We start from the raw sequence: 18,951 nt of genomic DNA on the forward strand, positions 1-18,951 counted from the left end.
AATAAACATTATGATAATGTTAATGTAATACTAATAACTATTTTAATGATAATAATAATAATAATACTAATTATAACTTTAATGATAATAACGATAGTAATAATAATAAAAATAACAATTTTTAATGATAATACCTTTCATTAATAATAATAATGATGATGATAATAATAATAATAATAATAATAATAATAATAATAATAATAATAATAATAATAATAATAATAATAATAATAATAATAATAATAATAATAATAATAATAATTAGATAATAATTATAACGACGATAATAACCACGATAATAAAAATCATTTTTAATAATAATACAAAAATTCAATTGACTATAACTTCTAATCCGTTCATCGAAACCATTCGATATTTAAATGAAAAATTCTTAATTTTTCGCTAGCTTTCCAACGACATGCATATCATATACCTTATCTCAATCGCATATGTAACTAACTTATGATTCATCAAAACTATCTAACGACTAAATTAAACATTCATGCATGCATAATTATATCTACTCGAGCACTAGCCAGAGATACACTAATAATATGTAAAAGTTAAGTTATGAGTGCTCACGTATCAATATTGAGATTTAATATTGCAGGAAAGGTACGTAAACGCAACGAAGATGATAAACACTAGTTTGACCTCACGAGCATATCCCTGATCCATACCCATAACCTCCATAGCTATAACCCATAATTTCCTTAGCCTTATCCCACTCGAAAAACTCATTTTGAAATCGCTCCTACGTACCCTCGTCGTAGTATTTTATGTATAATATTAATTAATAATAATACTACTAATAACAACAATAATAATAATAATCTTAATAATAATAATAATAATAATAATAATAATAATAATAATAATAATAATAATAATAATAATTTAAATAAATTAAATAATATGCGGAGTATATATCTTAGATAGAGAGATATAGAGTGATATGTGTGTGTGTGTGTGTAATACTGATCCGAACTCGCAAGCTTTATACAACTTTTCTGATTCTAGCCACCATGCGATCGCATGGTAAATGTGAGGGGAGGCCATGCGATCGCAAGGCTCCCATTTCTAGCTCACAATCCATGATCTTATCCTGCCGACACTTTTATATTATTATTATTATTATTATTATATATATATATATATATATATATATATATATATATATATATATATATATATATATATATATATATATATATATATATATATATATATATATATATATATATATATTATATTTAATCTATATAATTATATAAATATTATATTATATTTATGTGCATCGTTAATTTATAATTTTCGTTCCGAAGTCTCGTACGTTGTCACTCGACTAGTGTCTCGGTTTCGGTTTCTCGGGCGTATGTTCATACGTTTAGAAAGCTAATATTTTACATTACGCGACGTGTACCTTTAACAATAATTATACTTACTCTTCGATAAATTATTTTGTAATAAATGTAACTTGTAAAATTGAGCATTGTGGTCATTTGCTTCTATAAAACAGTGGCTCGTTGTTTATCAAAATATATTATTTTAAATCAGGACGTTTTATGACTAAGTTAAAATATATAGATATATATATATATATATATATTTTTATTTAGAATTGTAAATTTATACGTAATATATATGTTTGAAATATTTATCTAATGATATAATATTTAGTCTTTCAAAACTAATTATATTTCAAAGTTCGTTTCAAAATTCGTTTAGAAAATATTATGATACGTATCGTTTATACTTTAAACTTAAATAGATGCAATTCATTTATGCACTAACGTTTTAAATATCAATCGCATCACTAAGTGAGTGTTACTATCGTGTACTTAATTAATTTGAAAACATATATATTTAATGAACATGTTTTAAATACAAGTTGCAACTTTTCAATCAATATTCCAGCTTTCATTTATTTAATCAAAGACATTTTAAATAATCAAGTTCTATTATATCGAAAAGAGTTTTCGTACATTTGAAAATAGATCAATCGAGTATTATGAAATTCAATCTTCCACTAACCTTTGTCTAACTCTCGAAACTTGACAATTTGTTCTTACTTGTAAATCACTTTACCATTTTCCGAATATTGTTAAAATGGGAAGATTTCTCAAATCAATGTGGACCTCTCAACAGAGACTCGTAATCATAATTCAATGTATCTGATAATTCAATCATTTGATATTATCTTTTAATTCCGTCGATAATTATATTAAATATATTTTGAAACAATACGTTCATGTAAAGTATTATACGTCTAATACTTTGTTAACGTTTTCAAGTTATAATATATACACATATACATATATAATCATATCCGTTCATATAATGGTTCGTGAATCATTGGAATTTGGTCTAGGTTAAATGAATGTATGAACATATTTTAAAATCCTTGAGATTCAACTTAACAAACTTTGATTATCATGTCGGAAACATATAAAGATCAAGTTTAAATTTGGTCGAAAATTTTCGGGTCGTCACAATATTTACAGTGCACTACCAATGCGTAGGTTACCCGGACATGGTCATGGTTAATGCTGTATTTGTTTTTTTTACCAGGGACAATTTGCGTCGTTTGTTAATAAAACATGTATTTTTTACCAGGGAAAGCCGGTAATTATTCTTGACAGTATGTATGTTTCTGTTCGCGTTTGGCTATGGACATTAATGCTCTACATGCTTGAGGACAAACATATTTTTGAAGGAGAGGGGATTGTTTTTGATCAATTACGACGGATGCCAAGTTTAAACACTTTTCACGCCCAAGTATAAATATGACGTTAATGTTCATTTGTCTTTAGCTTGAGATTTGTAATGGTGTGTGTTTACACATTTCCCTCTTATTACCTATCGTATTGTAATTTTGACAATCTTAGTTCTTAATACAATTTAGATTTGCGATTTGGATTTCATATCTATTTTGTGTAATCCATGTGCATTTATAGTTTTTCTACAATTCGTTCTACAAATACATAACATAGTTACATCCTCAAGGACTAAGGTTTCCAAAATGCCATGTGATAGATAATATTGTGGTTAACAACTTCAATTGATTATTGGCTAGATTTCGTAAGGGTGTAACTTGACAAAATGGTTACAAACCTCGTTGTATTCTCTATAATTATTTGTATTTGTAATTTTATTCATTCTAGCTTTTAATTATCTTATTAATAAAAAATTTCAGTCGTTCGAAAAAAAAGGTTGGTTACGTGTGTAATTGTTGCTGATCAATCCATACATGGATCCGTAATACGATAAGATCCTTAAATGTCGTTATGTTTTTTTTTCTGATTTTATATAACGTGAATTCAAGGTGAAAGTTGAAGTTGAAAGGCATAAGAAAAACGTAGAGTTATTTAAAACGCGTGGACACTGTTGGACCATTTGGTAGTATCCAAGTAATGGGCCTTGTAATGCCACGTGGACACTTAAAGCATGAACGTTATCTTTCCAGCCAACCATAACCCAAAATCAATTATCTTCTCATCCATTTTCATGTTATTATTTCTCAACTCAAAATTTGCACACACAAACACTAACTCTTGCTGTTTGCTGCGTTTCACACAGTACGTACCTTTTCCTTCTTTTCTATAATGTTATATTTTTCTAGAATATATTCACTTATTCACGCGAAATTTGGTATTTTTTTCAATACGCAAGGAATAATTTATTACAACTATACTCACTTACTTTGATACTATTAATTACTGTTACAGAAAAAGTGCTATATCTATTTTAAGAAAGCTTCTATTTTGATTGTTTTGTTTTGTTGTATATGTGGTAATGGAATAAAAATAAAGTGGCACATGAACAGGGTCTTGAACTATGTATAATTTCTGTTTTTAGTCAATTTCTGACTTACTTTTTAGCAAATACTGTAGTATAGTTATCACATGACAACCAAATTTAAAGATATTTTAATGTTAAGCTTTTGTTTTGTTATTATTTGTATGCTAATGCTAATAAATAATACTTCTATTTTTGTTTTTTTTGTGTTTTCGCTTAATGAATTTGATTAGTCTTATTATTATTTTTGATTAATTGATATCATTTTGTCTTTATCTATATAATAATATTGTTAATTGTTATATAATCGTTGACTATTCGTAATTAATAATAATATAAATATAAATATAAACAAATATAATGGTAAACTTAGTTACTTTCATTTTCATTGAAATATTTTAAAACGAGAAGGAAAAGGAATTAAGGAGTAGTTTATCTTTATCGATAGAAAAACTTGACCAACAACTTAATTTTTTATAAATTAACTGCATGATCGGCATTTTTATGCATATGTTTAACTAATGCAAACGAGAATGTTTCAAAAATATATTAAAAAGTCTACTTACAATTGTACTTTATAATATTACATACAATTCAACTTTATATGTGTTTGTACTAACATAGAATGGTTCTGTTGTAACAAGTTGTATGTCATCAAAGGGAAGGTAAGTACAACTTGAGCCGATTGTACCGGGGGAGTTCAATTTTCCAGTGCAGGATGAACATAAAAACATGTCAATTTGGTTTTTTTAACGGCTAATGCAATTTTATTACGCCTCTAATAAAATACTAGAAGGCAAAAGCAACAAATATACAAAGAGAATGTTACAATGGCTTTAATAACCAATTGTTGCAGTTAATTTTATCTCTACTTCTATAAAAAAAAAAAAAATATTCAACAGTAAGTAGTAGAACGAGTCTGATCAAATAAGTCTCCTTTATTTAACCTTGAAAGACGACACCGTTGTGAAAACGCCATATATAGTATTTGATCAAAATAGAGAAGCAACAGTCGAGTAAGCCCTCATCTTTGAATATTATTATCGTCAAAAAAAAATATTATTTGCAAATACAAAATAAAAAAGAAATTTTTGTACTCTAAAACAAATTCATAAACGTAACAAGTCATCTTTAACAAAACCCTTTATTTATAGGTATATATAAATAAATATAATTACAGTATTAATTAATAAATATAATTATAAAAAATCAAAATATATAGGCCTCCGTCACGCTACGAACTCCGCATGATAGAGGAAATATTGTGGCTTGTAGTAAGTATTACGGGAAAGAAAAGTTTGTGATGGTGTTATTCAATCTATGAGAATTAAAGAGTCAAAACATCTATCAATCAAATTATTATTTATATTCCATCACACTCTATCACTTTATCACCATTACAAACTACATAAGCCATCACTTTCAGCAATATACCAAAAAAAAAAAAAAAAAAAAAAACAACATCTATCGTACTCTATTTCTCAAGCACCACTAAAAATGGTTGGTCACATGTATTTTCTTATAGTAACAGACCGAGTATGTGTTATCTAGCATTTGTGTATTGGTAGTTAGGGGAATTGTAATTTGATGGAGATCTTGATTCATGGAGTGCATACACGAGCGTTTGATTGTCTTTTATGTCATTGCTAATTAATTGTGGATTTTTGTTCTAACGCGTGTGTTGGTAACAAATGAGAGAATTCGTTGTCGATATCCCCGTTCAAAAAAAATTAATTGTGGATTTTAGTTATAAGAGTAGTTATGGTCGTGCTCAATTATTTGGTTCAAATAGATGGATATTAATTTGTATCAATTTTAGACTTTTAGATCTTTTATAAGTTAATTAGTGTATTTTCGTCCAAAAAATGTGTTATCTATTCGTATAATATGGCCTTGTCTCTTTTTTGAACAATATAACTTATAAAATCATAGTTTCATACTACGTATTACACAATCAAGTATAATTTGCTCCCTAAGTTTAGAAATTTTGACCAAAATGTACGGCAGTCAGTCAATTGAAGCCGAAAACGAACAAAATGTTGATTTTTTTATACGAGTTTAATTTATTAATATGTTTAGGTGGAGGTAATTAACAGACCATTAGCATTAGCTAATGGAAAGACTCAACGCTGAATCGAGTAGTAAAACAGAGTTGATCAACAAATGGATGGCATTTGATCAAGACAAACCTCCTATTGCTAGAATCACTCCACCAGAAGACGATGAATTTGACATTGCGAAAATAGCCGAACGAACAGCTGAATGGCCAGGTGGCGCAGCAGTTGCAAGTTTAATTGGAGACGAAGAGAGAAATAAAAGGAATTCATCTGCATCATGGAGGTCGTCCCGCGATGACTCATTATCCGATCATCAACCACGCGTTTCACAAGAGTTGAAAGATGCACTCGCGACACTTCAACAAACATTTGTTGTATCTGATGCTACAAAGCCCGACTGCCCGATCATGTATGCTAGTAGTGGCTTCTTTACCATGACCGGTTATTCGTCCAAAGAGGTCATTGGTAGAAACTGGTAACCCTCCATTTAGTACGGATTAAAATTTTATGTCATTATTGATATTTTTTACAAATATGAGCAACACAGAGCTGAATCTTAGTGGATTGTGACAACAAAGCCACTCTAAAATATTACTTGTATTGTAATTATAATGTTGATTGGTTGGTTGTTTGTTGGTGTAGCCGGTTTCTACAAGGAAAAGATACAGACCAAAAAGAGGTGGATAAAATCAGGAATGCAGTTAAAACAGGAAGTAGTTATTGTGGAAGGCTTTATAATTACAAAAAAGATGGCACCCCTTTTTGGAATCTACTTACTGTTACTCCTATCAAAGATGAAAATGGAAAGACCATCAAGTTCATTGGGTAAATATCTATCGTACACATTTTACTATTACTCAAACACTTGCTCCAAACTTATAAGTTTTCAATCTTAGGGCCTTTTTTGATTTTTCCACTTATTAAGTCTGGTTGCCTGAATGAATATAAAATAGGAATAATTGATTGGTAAGTAATTATTGTTTGTTTTAGGTACTGACAAGGATCTTTGGGGTGACATGGATGGGCCATGCCCTCGCAAAACTTAATGCTATTAGTGTAAATTTCTACTACAAGGATATATAAAATTATATATTTTATGTCATGGCCCCTCTAAAATGATATTGAAACGATTTTGGCCCTTCTACTAATGTTGTTCAAGATCCGTCCCTGAGTACTGAATAACCGTCTGAATAATTGAAATTACCAAATTAACCCTTTATATCAGGTAGTTAAAAGAGCAGTTACTAAGAAGCGTCTTATTTAATAAGTAAAAAGCAAACACACCTTAATGTTTCTCTATATACAGTCTTTTAGGATAGTGAGTTTTAACTGTACAATCAGTTCAAATGCTTGTTTTATTAGAAACGGTTGATAATAATTTTTTTAGGAAATGTAATTATCATTGCTGATATCAGCTGCTTTTTGGCACAGAATGCAAGTAGAAGTCAGCAAATACACTGAAGGTGCAAATGAAAAGGAATTAAGACCAAATGGATTACCAACGTCCCTAATTCGCTATGATGGTGAGTAAACCGGTCTCACCTTTATAAAAGTGTATACCAAGAAATAAGTATTTTTTTCTGATGTTTAATTTTGACCATTTCCAGCTCGTCAGAAGGAAACAGCATTAGGTTCCATTGTGGAGGTTGTACAGACTGTTGAACGTCCTCGTGCTCACATTCAGTCATCTAAAGATGAAATTCAGGAGAAGATCATCGAATCACCACTTGTTGCATCGTCAGAAAGACTAAGTTTGTATACACCTGGACGAGAAACACCCCTCAATGATGGTTCCTCTCCGCAAAGTTCAGTGAACGCAAATAAGTCCAGAAAATCACTTCGCAGTTCCTTAATGGGGTAAGTGCTTATAGATATGACCCGGAAAACGGGTCAGGTTGGGTCGGTTTGATTAATGGGTCAAAATGATTTTTTTGAACGGGTCATGTGTCAAACGGGCCATATTTTAAACGGGTCAGGTTGGGTCGAGTTGCGTAACAGGTCGAAACGGGCCATGGGTCAAATGGGTCCAAACGGGTCAGAAAGGGTTGGGTCATACAACACAATTATGTTCGAGCTCCTAAAAATAATTATCCAGTATATCAGCAATGATTGCAAGAGGTACAGTGTATTGAATCTCAAGTAAATGGGTTGAAATTGACACTTCTACTTAATTCAATCTTGGATTAGTGTTCAATTTTTATATGAAACTTGTTTTAACCTACACAGGTTTAAGGGAAGGTCTTCAATCCAAGAGACTCTACCAATTATCGAGCCAGAGGAGTTAATGACAAAAGATATATCTCGCACTGATAGTTGGGAACGTGCAGAAAGAGTGAGGGACATGCGTCAGGGAATAGACTTGGCAACCACACTCGAACGTATTGAAAAGAATTTTGTTATTAGTGATCCTAGGCTCCCTGATTGTCCAATTGTAAGAACATGATTTAACATTTTTTCATGGCGGTAGTTTTGACATGTTTACCTGTAAATGGGTCTATTTGGGTAATTTCAATCTTCAACGAGGTATAATAATAAAATGTTTGAACCGCCTTCGGGGCCCAGTTGTTCAACCCTAATACCTTGAGTATTGGGCATCGTTGGAGGTCAGGGGTTCGATCCCCTTACTTCGCAATTAAGTCAGTGAGGGATGTTTTACCGACCCGTACGCATGAATTTGACCTGATCCACATGCCCGTATGGATTGATGGATCAGGTCTGTGTTATGCGGTTCGGGTTTCCGCCCGGAAACACGTGTTTGCATGGAAAATGATCGGGTGGGTCGTTTCTATCCCCGTCAGTGATACCAAACCCAACTTTCAAAAAACAAAAATATTAACAATAGTAAATTTTCTAAAAAGGTAACGGGTCAAATGGGCCATATGAGTCAAACGGGTTGAAAAACTCATCCAAAGTGTATTTTATATGCATGGCTCATGGCTGCATGTAACCATTAAAATTAAATTATTGAATGAGTACTGTTATTGAAATAAGATTGCTTTTGTAATCATTTTTAATGCACTCCTCATAAAGATCTAAAAATATAATAGTGTATGAAACATAAAATTACTTTTGTTATTGATATGAAATTAGTATGGGCTTTTGAATCTCTTGTTGGCATACAGATTTTTGCATCGGATAGTTTCCTTGAGTTGACAGAGTACACACGGGAGGAAATATTGGGAAGAAATTGTCGGTATGAAGTTTGGTTTTTTATGATACTTTTGTTATGCATATATATTTGTTCTAGTTAAATTTTGTTTCTGTAATCTTCATAATTTACAATGTGCAGATTTCTTCAAGGACCTGAAACAGATCAAGGAACAGTCGATAAAATACGAGTTGCTATCAGAGAACAAAGGGATATTACTGTGCAGTTGATTAACTATACAAAAAGCGGTGAGTATGACTTCAACTAGCGGTGATTGATACAACCCATTTAGTCATGAATGGGTGTAATTGGGCATTGTTCTATCTTCAACGGGTCAAATTGTTATTTATAGCTAACTGTGTTATGGGTCATATGGGATAGAGTCAGTCAGTAACCCATACTCTAATCTAGTGCAGCCTCCATCTTTAATCATTATTTAAAATTTTGATATTATCTTGTGATAATACTCTTTCTACAATATCGATGAACACATTAAATATATATAATTGATAAATCATTTTAAAACTTGAACAAGAAAGTGTTTGGTAGTCAACCCATCCTGACCCGATTGACCCAGTCTATAATGGCCCATTTCATGTGGAACCCATTTTGACCATCTACTCAATGTGGCACATTTTGCTAGTCTCATTAAAATTTCATAGCTCTTAAGGTGGTATTAACTAAATTATTATGTTGTTATGAACTAATTTTGCGATCAGGGAAGAAATTCTGGAATTTATTTCACTTGCAACCCATGCATGACCAAAAGGTAGTGTACACAAATTTATATTTGTTTGAATTTCCTAATCGAATTTCAACAATCTAATACTTTGATATTCAGGGAGAACTTCAATACTTCATTGGTGTCCAACTAGATGGAAGTGGTCACGTTGAACCTTTAAGAAATCGCCTTTCCGACACGACAGAGAAACAAAGTGCTAAGTTGGTGTGTTTTTGTTTCACTTTCTTGTTTTTTTTAGCAAAATATGCACCTTGTTCGTCACAAAAAAAAAAAAAAAAAAAAAAAAATGAAACTAGACTTCTTTTAAGTTGTAACATTATAAAATGTTCAAAAATTATTATAAAACATCAGTAGTTATGTAAAGTGTCATTATGTAATGCTTTTGTTGTCCTTTATCAGGTAAAAGCTACTGCAGAAAATGTTAATGAAGCCGTTCGAGAACTTCCTGATGCCAACTTGGTAAGGTACTCGTCTTTCCTTAGTGTTCTACTTGATATTTTGTAGTTCATAGTTACGTCTTTATAACATTTGATAACAGCTTTCTTAACATAATATTATCTATATATCTAATAGACAAAACTCTGTAGCACTATTCATCAATAGTAATCAGGGGTATTTTTGTCATTTAACTTTTTTTTTTGTCTCCAACGATAAAAGAAGCAACTCTCATAAAAGAACCAACCCTTCAATGTTACCAAAAGATGTCTAAAAAAATTCTTTTTTACCAAAAAAATCAGCTAACCTTTTTTTTTTTTTCTTTTCTTCCTCAACGATAAAGGAGGCAACTTTCATAGAAGGAACAACCCTTCAATGCTACCAAAAGATGTCGAAAAACATTCTTTTTTACAAAATAGATCAACTAACTTAAAAAAAAAAAAAAAAACGCTAAAGAAGCAATTTTCACAAAAGGAACAACCTTTCAATAATGTTAGATGTCGAAAAAAAATTCTTTTTTACAAAATAGATCAAAGACTTTTTTTTTTTAACTCGAATTCAAAACGGAGCCCCCGGCGCTAAGCGAGGGCTCCACAACTAGTTTATACTATATACTAAAAAAAAGTTTACTATATCAGTATACAAATTTATTTATATCTGTCATATGAAGTAATTATTATTCACTTAGTAGTAGTTTAGTACTTCTGATTTCTCGAACTAAACTTAAGCTTATATATAATACTTAATTTTTATCATTAATTGATGATAAAAATTTCTTCACACTTTATGTAATTTTTATGTTATTACTTCTTTAATATAGTGTTCTTACCACTTGTAATTTAATAACTGATGAAAAGTGATTTGTGTGATTTCAGAGGCCAGAGGACTTGTGGGCTATCCACTCTCAATCTGTTTCACCCAGGCCTCACAAGAAGTATAATTCTTCTTGGAAAGCAATACAAAATGTAATGCTTCTTAAATCATATTATTATGATAATTTCAGTAATTACATGTTTTTGATACCATCATCGTAATTCATAAACTTCCATGAACTACCATGTGCTTTTGTAGATCACTGCAAGTGGTGAAATAATTGGACTTGATCATTTTAAACCGATAAGGCCTTTAGGAAGTGGTGACACCGGAAGGTCCCTTCTAATTCTGTGCATTAATTTTTTCTGATTTTTTTTTTTTTTACGTTCATTATAACTGGACTTTGAGATAATGTTGAGTATCTTATCAATGTTTACGTTTTGTATGTCGGTTGCAGTGTTCATTTGGTTGAACTGAAAGGCAGTGGAGAACTTTTCGCCATGAAAGCAATGGATAAATCAGTAATGCTGAAACGCAACAAGGTATGATCATTAAAAACAGTTCAACTATGAAATTTGTGCTCAGTTACTTTGAATTAGTGTACTTATCGACAAACATTATTCGTTCATAGGTATAAAATATGAATCCCCTTTTTTATATAAATGCTGTAGGTTCATCGAGCTTGCATTGAAAGGGAAATAATTGCACTACTGGATCACCCTTTCCTACCCACACTATACACATCTTTTCAGGTTTCTAATTTCCCTCTGTTGATTAAATTGAAACTATCATTATTTATTTAAGATATTAATATGAATGAGTTATGTTTTTTTGCACATATATATTTTGTTAATGTTGAATTATTATAACTATACTAACCTGTCTATTTCGGTCTCTCCTCAGACTCCGACACACGTTTGCTTGATAACAGACTTTTGCCCTGGAGGGGAATTATTTGCGTTACTCGACAAACAACCGCTGAAATTGTTCAAGGAAGATTCTGCAAGGTACCTCTACTACTTAGCATATGTATATATTGTAGTAATTTATTTATAAATTCATTGTGTCTTGAATGGTAACTTAATGCAAAATGCAATGTGTATCTGCAGGTTCTATGCAGCGGAGGTTGTAATTGGCTTAGAGTATCTCCACTGCTTAGGTATCTCTTCCCTTGCTAGCAATGTTTCCGACCTAATAATAATTTATGATATTCTTTAATAAAGTTCAACAGAAAGTCAACGTATTGCTGTTTACATAAAATGAATTTCATCCTTTGCAGGAATAATCTACAGGGACTTGAAACCGGAGAACATATTACTTCAAACCGACGGGCACGTTGTATTGAGTGACTTCGATTTATCATTTAGGACACAATGTAAACCTCAAGTATGTCTTTTTCTAACTGCACTTATATGATTCTTTGCAATTCCTAGTAGTTTTTGATTCTATAACATAGTTCTTTTATGTATATAATTATTTACTTATTAATTAATGATAGTTATTTATTATATCATGGAAAACTATCTTATGATGTAATTTTTCAGGTGATAAAGCATCCTCCGCCAAAAAGACGAAGATCTAGGAGCCAACCCCCACCCACATTCGTAGCTGAGCCATCTACACAATCAAATTCGTTTGTCGGGACAGAAGAATATATTGCTCCGGTATGTCGTGATTTTATATTTAACTTGATTTTCTAACTTGTATCATCTTCAAAGTAACTTATTTATAGAACTTAAAGAAGTACTATACAAAAACGGCCAAGAATTAATAAGTGGTCTACCTGAACTATATCATTGATATTTGAATGCTCAAATAAAACCCTTTACCCAAAAAAAGAATTCTCAAATAAACTGGTAACATGAAATTACCATGTATAGAATGTAATTCATGAATACATATAATTTATATACAGATTATGATGTTTTTTATTTTAGTATACTTAATCATATCATGAGATATTTGGCTTACAATAGAAAAAATGTTTGGCCATGAAATATATAAAAACTTCATATATTTGGGAATCTAAAATATGCAATATTTCAGGAAATTATAACAGGAGCTGGCCACAGTAGTGCTATTGATTGGTGGGCTGTTGGTAAGCTCATTAATTTCAGTTATTATTAATCTATGATTCTGAATGCTATTGTAACATGTTGATATGGTAACTTCCTTTATGTAACTTGATAATTTTAATTATTTCAGGTATATTGTTATATGAGATGCTTTATGGGCGTACGCCATTTAGAGGAAAGAACAGACAGAAGACATTTGCAAACATTTTGCATAAAGACCTAACCTTTCCAAGTAGCATTCCGGTAAGAGTAGAGTTAAATCACTTGTTATCCTAACTTTTTAATCAGCCTAGAATCCCTAAGTTTTTAATTATTATTTTTTATGACGATGGATGAACAGGTAAGTCTTCCTGCAAGGCAGTTGATTCATGCATTGTTAAACAGAGACCCCGCCACCCGTTTAGGATCGACCGGTGGTTCAAGTGCAATTAAAGAGCATGCATTTTTCCGCGGGATAAATTGGCCTTTAATTCGTTGCATGGTATGTACTCCTGCTTTCTGATTAAGATAAATCAGGGGCGATATGGGCGGGTTAGGAGGATTTGGCAACAGCCTTTTTGACTGATTCTTCTTTCAGACTTTCTTTATCATTTTACCTGTTTGACCCGATAAGAGATCAAACATTACACAAATCAACCCATTTACATGTTTTTGGGTCAAAATTGCCACCTCCAAAAGAACCTAGTACTAGTAAAATTACAGCACATATGATGACATAGTCCATGATGCTCTTTCATGCAGAGCCCACCACCATTAGATGCACCTCTCGAGTTAATTGGAAAAGATCCAAACGCAAAAGATGTACAGTGGGACGATGGTGCCATTCTAGATAATTCTTTGGATATATTTTAGAGGTTTTACTCTCCCTTCTAATAAAAATTAAATATTTCTCAAGCTACTATTTTCCTAATTTTTCTGTCTGTTAAAATTTCAATGCTTATATTTTCAACAGCAAGGAAACTACATATAAATCACGAATAAGAATTCAGCGTTGTACGTTCCTGCTTCTTCGTTTTCCTCGCTCTTTATGGATATGAGAAGTCAAGTTTTCAGATTGTACAAAGAACATGTCATGCCCCTAAAAGCTTGATGGTATCTCATCTCAATCATGCTTTTATGCATTAGGCTGTGCCAAATCTTGAGGGGTTCTATGTTTTTCCTCATTTGTTGGTGAAGAATTTTAATTATGTAATTTTTTGTTCAACTACTTCATATCGGATATTCGGATGTCATAAAACAACATATGCACTAGTATATAATGAATAAATGTGTTGTGAATAATATCATAAACGGCCAACTAATCTATTAGGACTCAACTAAATTGTTAAAAAGTATTGACTTCTTGACTAAAGCTTAAATGTAAAGGGGTGGGTATTGTGCTATGAATACCCACTAACCCTGATAGAGCACAAGGTGTCCGTGTCGATTTTTCAGTGTCAATTTTAATATCCTTTTTGACACTGAAATTGACTGACAGTGTGTAAGGTGGAGGTGTCCACAGTGTCGATTTCAGTGTCGATTTCAGTGTCCATTTTTTATTTTTTATTTTTTTAAATTGAATTTTAAATATTGTATTTAACTAATTTAATATAAAAACAAAATAATTGATTAAAATTCATAAAATAAACTATTACATTAATTAAAATTCATAAAATAAACCATTACATTTATTAAAATTCATAAAACAAACTAATACGTAATAAAATTCATAGGTCGTCACGAAGATCCCACAAATGTTCAACCAAATCAGATCGTATGCCTTCATGCACTTCTCTATCACGTAACTCCCTCGTTCTTCTTGCTCGAGCGTCGCACCTATCGATCCACGTACGTTGTATATGTTGGACGGGCTCAACTACCCAATCATTCTCATCAAGGTTGTATCCATTGTCTTCGATAATGATGTTGTGTATCACGATGCAGGTGTACATTAGTTGTCTCATTATATTCACATCGTAAGCTCGTGCGGGTTGCTGAAGATTAGGCCAACGGCCTTGTAGGATCCCAAACGTTCTTTCAACATCTTTGCGAGCACTCGCTTGTTTCTTTGTAAAGTAAGTACGTTTTTCGTCAACGGCACTTGAAAATCCCTTAACAAATGCCGCCCAAGTTGGGTAAATACCGTCAGCTAAATAATACCCCCTGCTATAATGAACCCCGTTTATTTGATAAGGAACGTCAGGCATTTCCTCATTAAGCATTGAGTTGAACAAATCACTAGTGTTTAGCACATTAATATCGTTGTGTGAACCCGCTACACCAAAATACGCATGCCAAATCCAATTATCATACGAGGCGACCGCTTCAAGCATAATAGTTAGGTGACTGTGATCACCTCGCATATACTGTCCTCTCCACGCAACTGGACATTTTGCCCATGCCCAGTGCATACAATCTATACTACCCAACATGCCCGGAAAACCATGAATCCTTTCATGACCTTCATACAAACGATGAATGTCATGCAAAGTAGGCTCTCTTAGGTACACGTTAGCATACAAATCAATGATACACCTACAAAAGTTGTGTAGAGATTCCCGAGCAACTCGTTCGGACATTTGAAGATACTCATCCAACGCATCCGGTGTATAACCGTATGCTAGCTGACGTAGCGCGGCTGTCATCTTCAAATGTGGGCTAATATTCCACTTACCACGTGAATCTTGTCTTCGATGAAACCATCTAAAATAATACGGCAATGGATTTGCTGAGTAGCTTAGAATATCATTCATAATCCTAAGAAAAACACGTCGCCGCATTCGAAATCTTCGTTTGAAATTATCAGTTGAATATTTGCAACCCTCGTTAAAATAATCGTCCATCAAACGATCATGTGCTTCATAATGATTTCGACGTATATAACGACGTGAGTTAACTTCTTCTTCACCGGATAAATTTTCAATTACGTTTATTGTGTACTTCGTGAACGAGTCGCCGGAAGAACTCGAAGAAGACGACATATTTTGGGAAAAAGATAAAAAAAATTGATGAATAAAGATATAAAATGTGGTGAAAGGTGAATAATGAGTGTGTGTGTTAAAATGTTAAAATGTAGTGTTATTTATAGTGTAAAAAGGAAAAAGGAAAAAGGAAAAAAAAATAATAAAGCCAAAACTAGCCGTTAAACGGCTAGTTTTTTCAAAATTCAAACAATTGATCCGTTGGAACTCAGCGTCGGATTGTGGAGGTTGGAAATCGACGGCGGGACCGACGCCGTGTCGGTGTCGACCGACCGTCGATCCCGGCGTCGATTTTGGGTTGACGGTCGATTTCAGAGTGGACACCGAGTGCTCTTAGGATTTGATGCTCCTAATCATGTGTGTGGAATGTTCTAGTTAGTAAATTTCAGTTTTGCTTCTTCTCTCTCAATCTCGAGTGTGTGAAATGTAAAGGGGTGGGTATTGTGCCTATTAATACCATTCAAATCCAAGATCGCCACACATTCCTGATAACAAGAAGCCTTAACATATAATCAAGGAACTCTCAATCAATCGTGTCGTAAACTTTATTGAGATCAGTCTTTAAAATCATTAATATTTATTTTCGTCTCTTGCACCATTCCATCGTTTAAATGATAAGAGGGTCATCTAGGATTTGTCTCCCCGCAATGAATGCCGATTGCTTTTTACAAATAAGAATATTTCACCAATCTAGATGCCATGATCTTTATGATAATTTTATCGATAACCCCTATTAACGAAATAGGTCTATATTCTTTAATAAACGAAGGAATTTTTACCTACGGTATCCAATTAATTAAGGCGGATCCCGCACCCTTCGTCATTCTCTTATTAACAAAAACATACATCACTATATTCAACACCCTTTAGAATATCCCAATACCTTTTTATGAAAGCAATATGAAACCGTCAGGACCGGATGCTTTATCGCTACTGTAATCTGGCCAAACGAACTTCATCTTCTGTTACCTGTTTCTCTATATCGTTTGCCTCGTCAATGGATAAAACATAACCAGGAACTAGCTGCGGAATTCTCCTCCCAACATGATGAGCTACAAATTTTTCTTTATAAAAATTGAAAATGCGCTTGTAATTAATTTCGTTTCAACTATCTGTTTACCGTTAACCGATATCCCTTTTACCATTTGATCATTGTGACGCTACCTTAATAAACAATGACAAGTTTGCGAATTCTCGTCCCCTTCCGTATCCCATTTAAGTCGGCATTTTTGAAGCACATCAAGATCTTTTACATGCTAAATATTTACCAAGTTCATGCTCATGCACAAGTTCTTTTCTCTCCTCTGTTTCTATAACGGTGGTTGCACCATTTTCCATTTATGCTTCTAAATCATCTATTCTTGACGTGATGTATTGTTTCCTGGCCACCTCATTAGATTTCTTTTCTTTAATACACACTGTGATCTTTTTTTTCCACATATTTCATCTTATCATGTAACGATAACTCTCTGTTATTCATAACCTCATTCGATGCATTTCCCACCATAGAATCATACCCCCATTAAAGGAACAAAGAATTGAAGCACTTAAATGGGGATGGGCCAAAATCAAGTTTCAAAATGCGATCGGAGAAGCCTCTAGGTAGTGTGGATAATTTAAAATCTGTGAAAATATCAAACACCTTAGGAGAAACAAGAACACGATCAATCCGACTCATTTTAGACGCTACCTAATTCACCCATGTGAATCTCCTTCCACTAAGCGGCATGGGTGAATTTAGAGGGGGGGCAGGGTGTAGTGACCCGAACTTTTCCATGTTTATATATATTAATTGAGATTGATATTTACATGATTAAATGTTTCCAACATGTTAAGCAATCAAACTTGTTAAGACTTGATTAATTGAAATATGTTTCATATAGACAATTGACCACCCAAGTTGACCGGTGATTCACGAACGTTAAAACTTGTAAAAACTATATGATGACATATATATGGATATATATATAGTTAACATGATACTATGATAAGTAAACATATCATTAAGTATATTAACAATGAACTACATATGTAAAAACAAGACTACTAACTTAATGATTTTTAAACGAGACATATATGTAACGATTATCGTTGTAAAGACATTTAATGATATTCATACATGATAATATCATGATAATATAATAATTTAAAATCTCATTTGATATTATAAACATTGGGTTAACAACATTTAACAAGATCGTTAACCTAAAGATTTCAAAACAACACTTACATGTAACGACTAACAATGACTTAACGACTCAGTTAAAATGTATATACATGTAGTGTTTTAATATGTATTTATACACTTTTGAAAGACTTCAATACACTTATCAAAATACTTCTACTTAACAAAAATGCTTACAATTACATCCTCGTTCAGTTTCATCAACAATTCTACTCGTATGCACCCGTATTCGTACTCGTACAATACACAGCTTTTAGATGTATGTACTATTGGTATATACACTCCAATGATCAGCTCTTAGCAGCCCATGTGAGTCACTTAACACATGTGGGAACCATCATTTGGCAACTAGCATGAAATATCTCATAAAATTACAAAAATATGAGTAATCATTCATGACTTATTTACATGAAAACAAAATTACATATTCTTTATATCTAATCCATACACTAACGACCAAAAACACCTACAAAAACTTTCATTCTTCAATTTTCTTCATCTAATTGATCTCTCTCAAGTTCTATCTTCAAGTTCTAAGTGTTCTTCATAAATTCTACAAGTTCTAGTTACATAAAATCAAGAATACTTTCAAGTTTGCTAGCTCACTTCCAATCTTGTAAGGTGATCATCCAACCTCAAGAAATCTTTGTTTCTTATAGTAGGTTATCATTTTAATACAAGTTAATAATCATATTCAAACTTTGGTTCAATTTCTATAACTATAACAATCTTATTTCA

At 32.2% G+C, this 18,951-nt stretch overlaps 2 protein-coding genes across 2 annotated transcripts; one reads left to right on the forward strand and one right to left on the reverse strand.

Moving 5' to 3' along the window:
- The first annotated feature begins 3,466 nt into the window (after positions 1-3,466).
- Positions 3,467-14,351, forward strand: LOC139848197 (phototropin-2). Its single transcript, XM_071837928.1, has 24 exons — positions 3,467-3,578; positions 5,878-6,330; positions 6,498-6,680; positions 7,287-7,378; positions 7,463-7,712; positions 8,082-8,286; positions 8,978-9,048; positions 9,145-9,251; positions 9,723-9,772; positions 9,845-9,949; positions 10,145-10,204; positions 11,056-11,145; positions 11,252-11,328; positions 11,451-11,535; positions 11,665-11,745; positions 11,897-12,000; positions 12,103-12,152; positions 12,273-12,379; positions 12,538-12,657; positions 13,040-13,091; positions 13,199-13,311; positions 13,409-13,549; positions 13,810-13,922; positions 14,021-14,351. Exons 2-23 carry the CDS (start codon positions 5,912-5,914, stop codon positions 13,918-13,920), a joined length of 2,673 nt encoding a protein of 890 aa, XP_071694029.1. The 5' UTR covers positions 3,467-3,578; positions 5,878-5,911; the 3' UTR covers positions 13,921-13,922; positions 14,021-14,351.
- Positions 14,352-14,774: 423 nt separating this feature from the next.
- On the reverse strand, positions 14,775-16,028 carry LOC139849409 (protein ALP1-like). The gene has a single exon (XM_071839064.1). The coding sequence runs from the start codon at positions 16,026-16,028 to the stop codon at positions 14,775-14,777; it is 1,254 nt and encodes a 417-aa protein (XP_071695165.1).
- Positions 16,029-18,951: the final 2,923 nt, after the last annotated feature.

This window comes from Rutidosis leptorrhynchoides, chromosome 5 (assembly GCF_046630445.1).
Source record: "Rutidosis leptorrhynchoides isolate AG116_Rl617_1_P2 chromosome 5, CSIRO_AGI_Rlap_v1, whole genome shotgun sequence".
Taxonomy (NCBI): Eukaryota; Viridiplantae; Streptophyta; class Magnoliopsida; order Asterales; family Asteraceae; genus Rutidosis; species Rutidosis leptorrhynchoides.

Coding starts and splice junctions, on each gene's coding strand:
- LOC139848197 (XM_071837928.1), top strand. CDS start 5,912: ATGGAAAGACTCAACGCTGAATCGAGTAGTAAAACAGAGTTGATCAAC. Junction 11,329..11,450: donor GGAAGTGGTGACACCGGAAG/GTCCCTTCTAAT, acceptor TGTCGGTTGCAG/TGTTCATTTGGTTGAACTGA. Junction 11,536..11,664: donor TAATGCTGAAACGCAACAAG/GTATGATCATTA, acceptor TAAATGCTGTAG/GTTCATCGAGCTTGCATTGA.
- LOC139849409 (XM_071839064.1), bottom strand. CDS start 16,028: ATGTCGTCTTCTTCGAGTTCTTCCGGCGACTCGTTCACGAAGTACACA.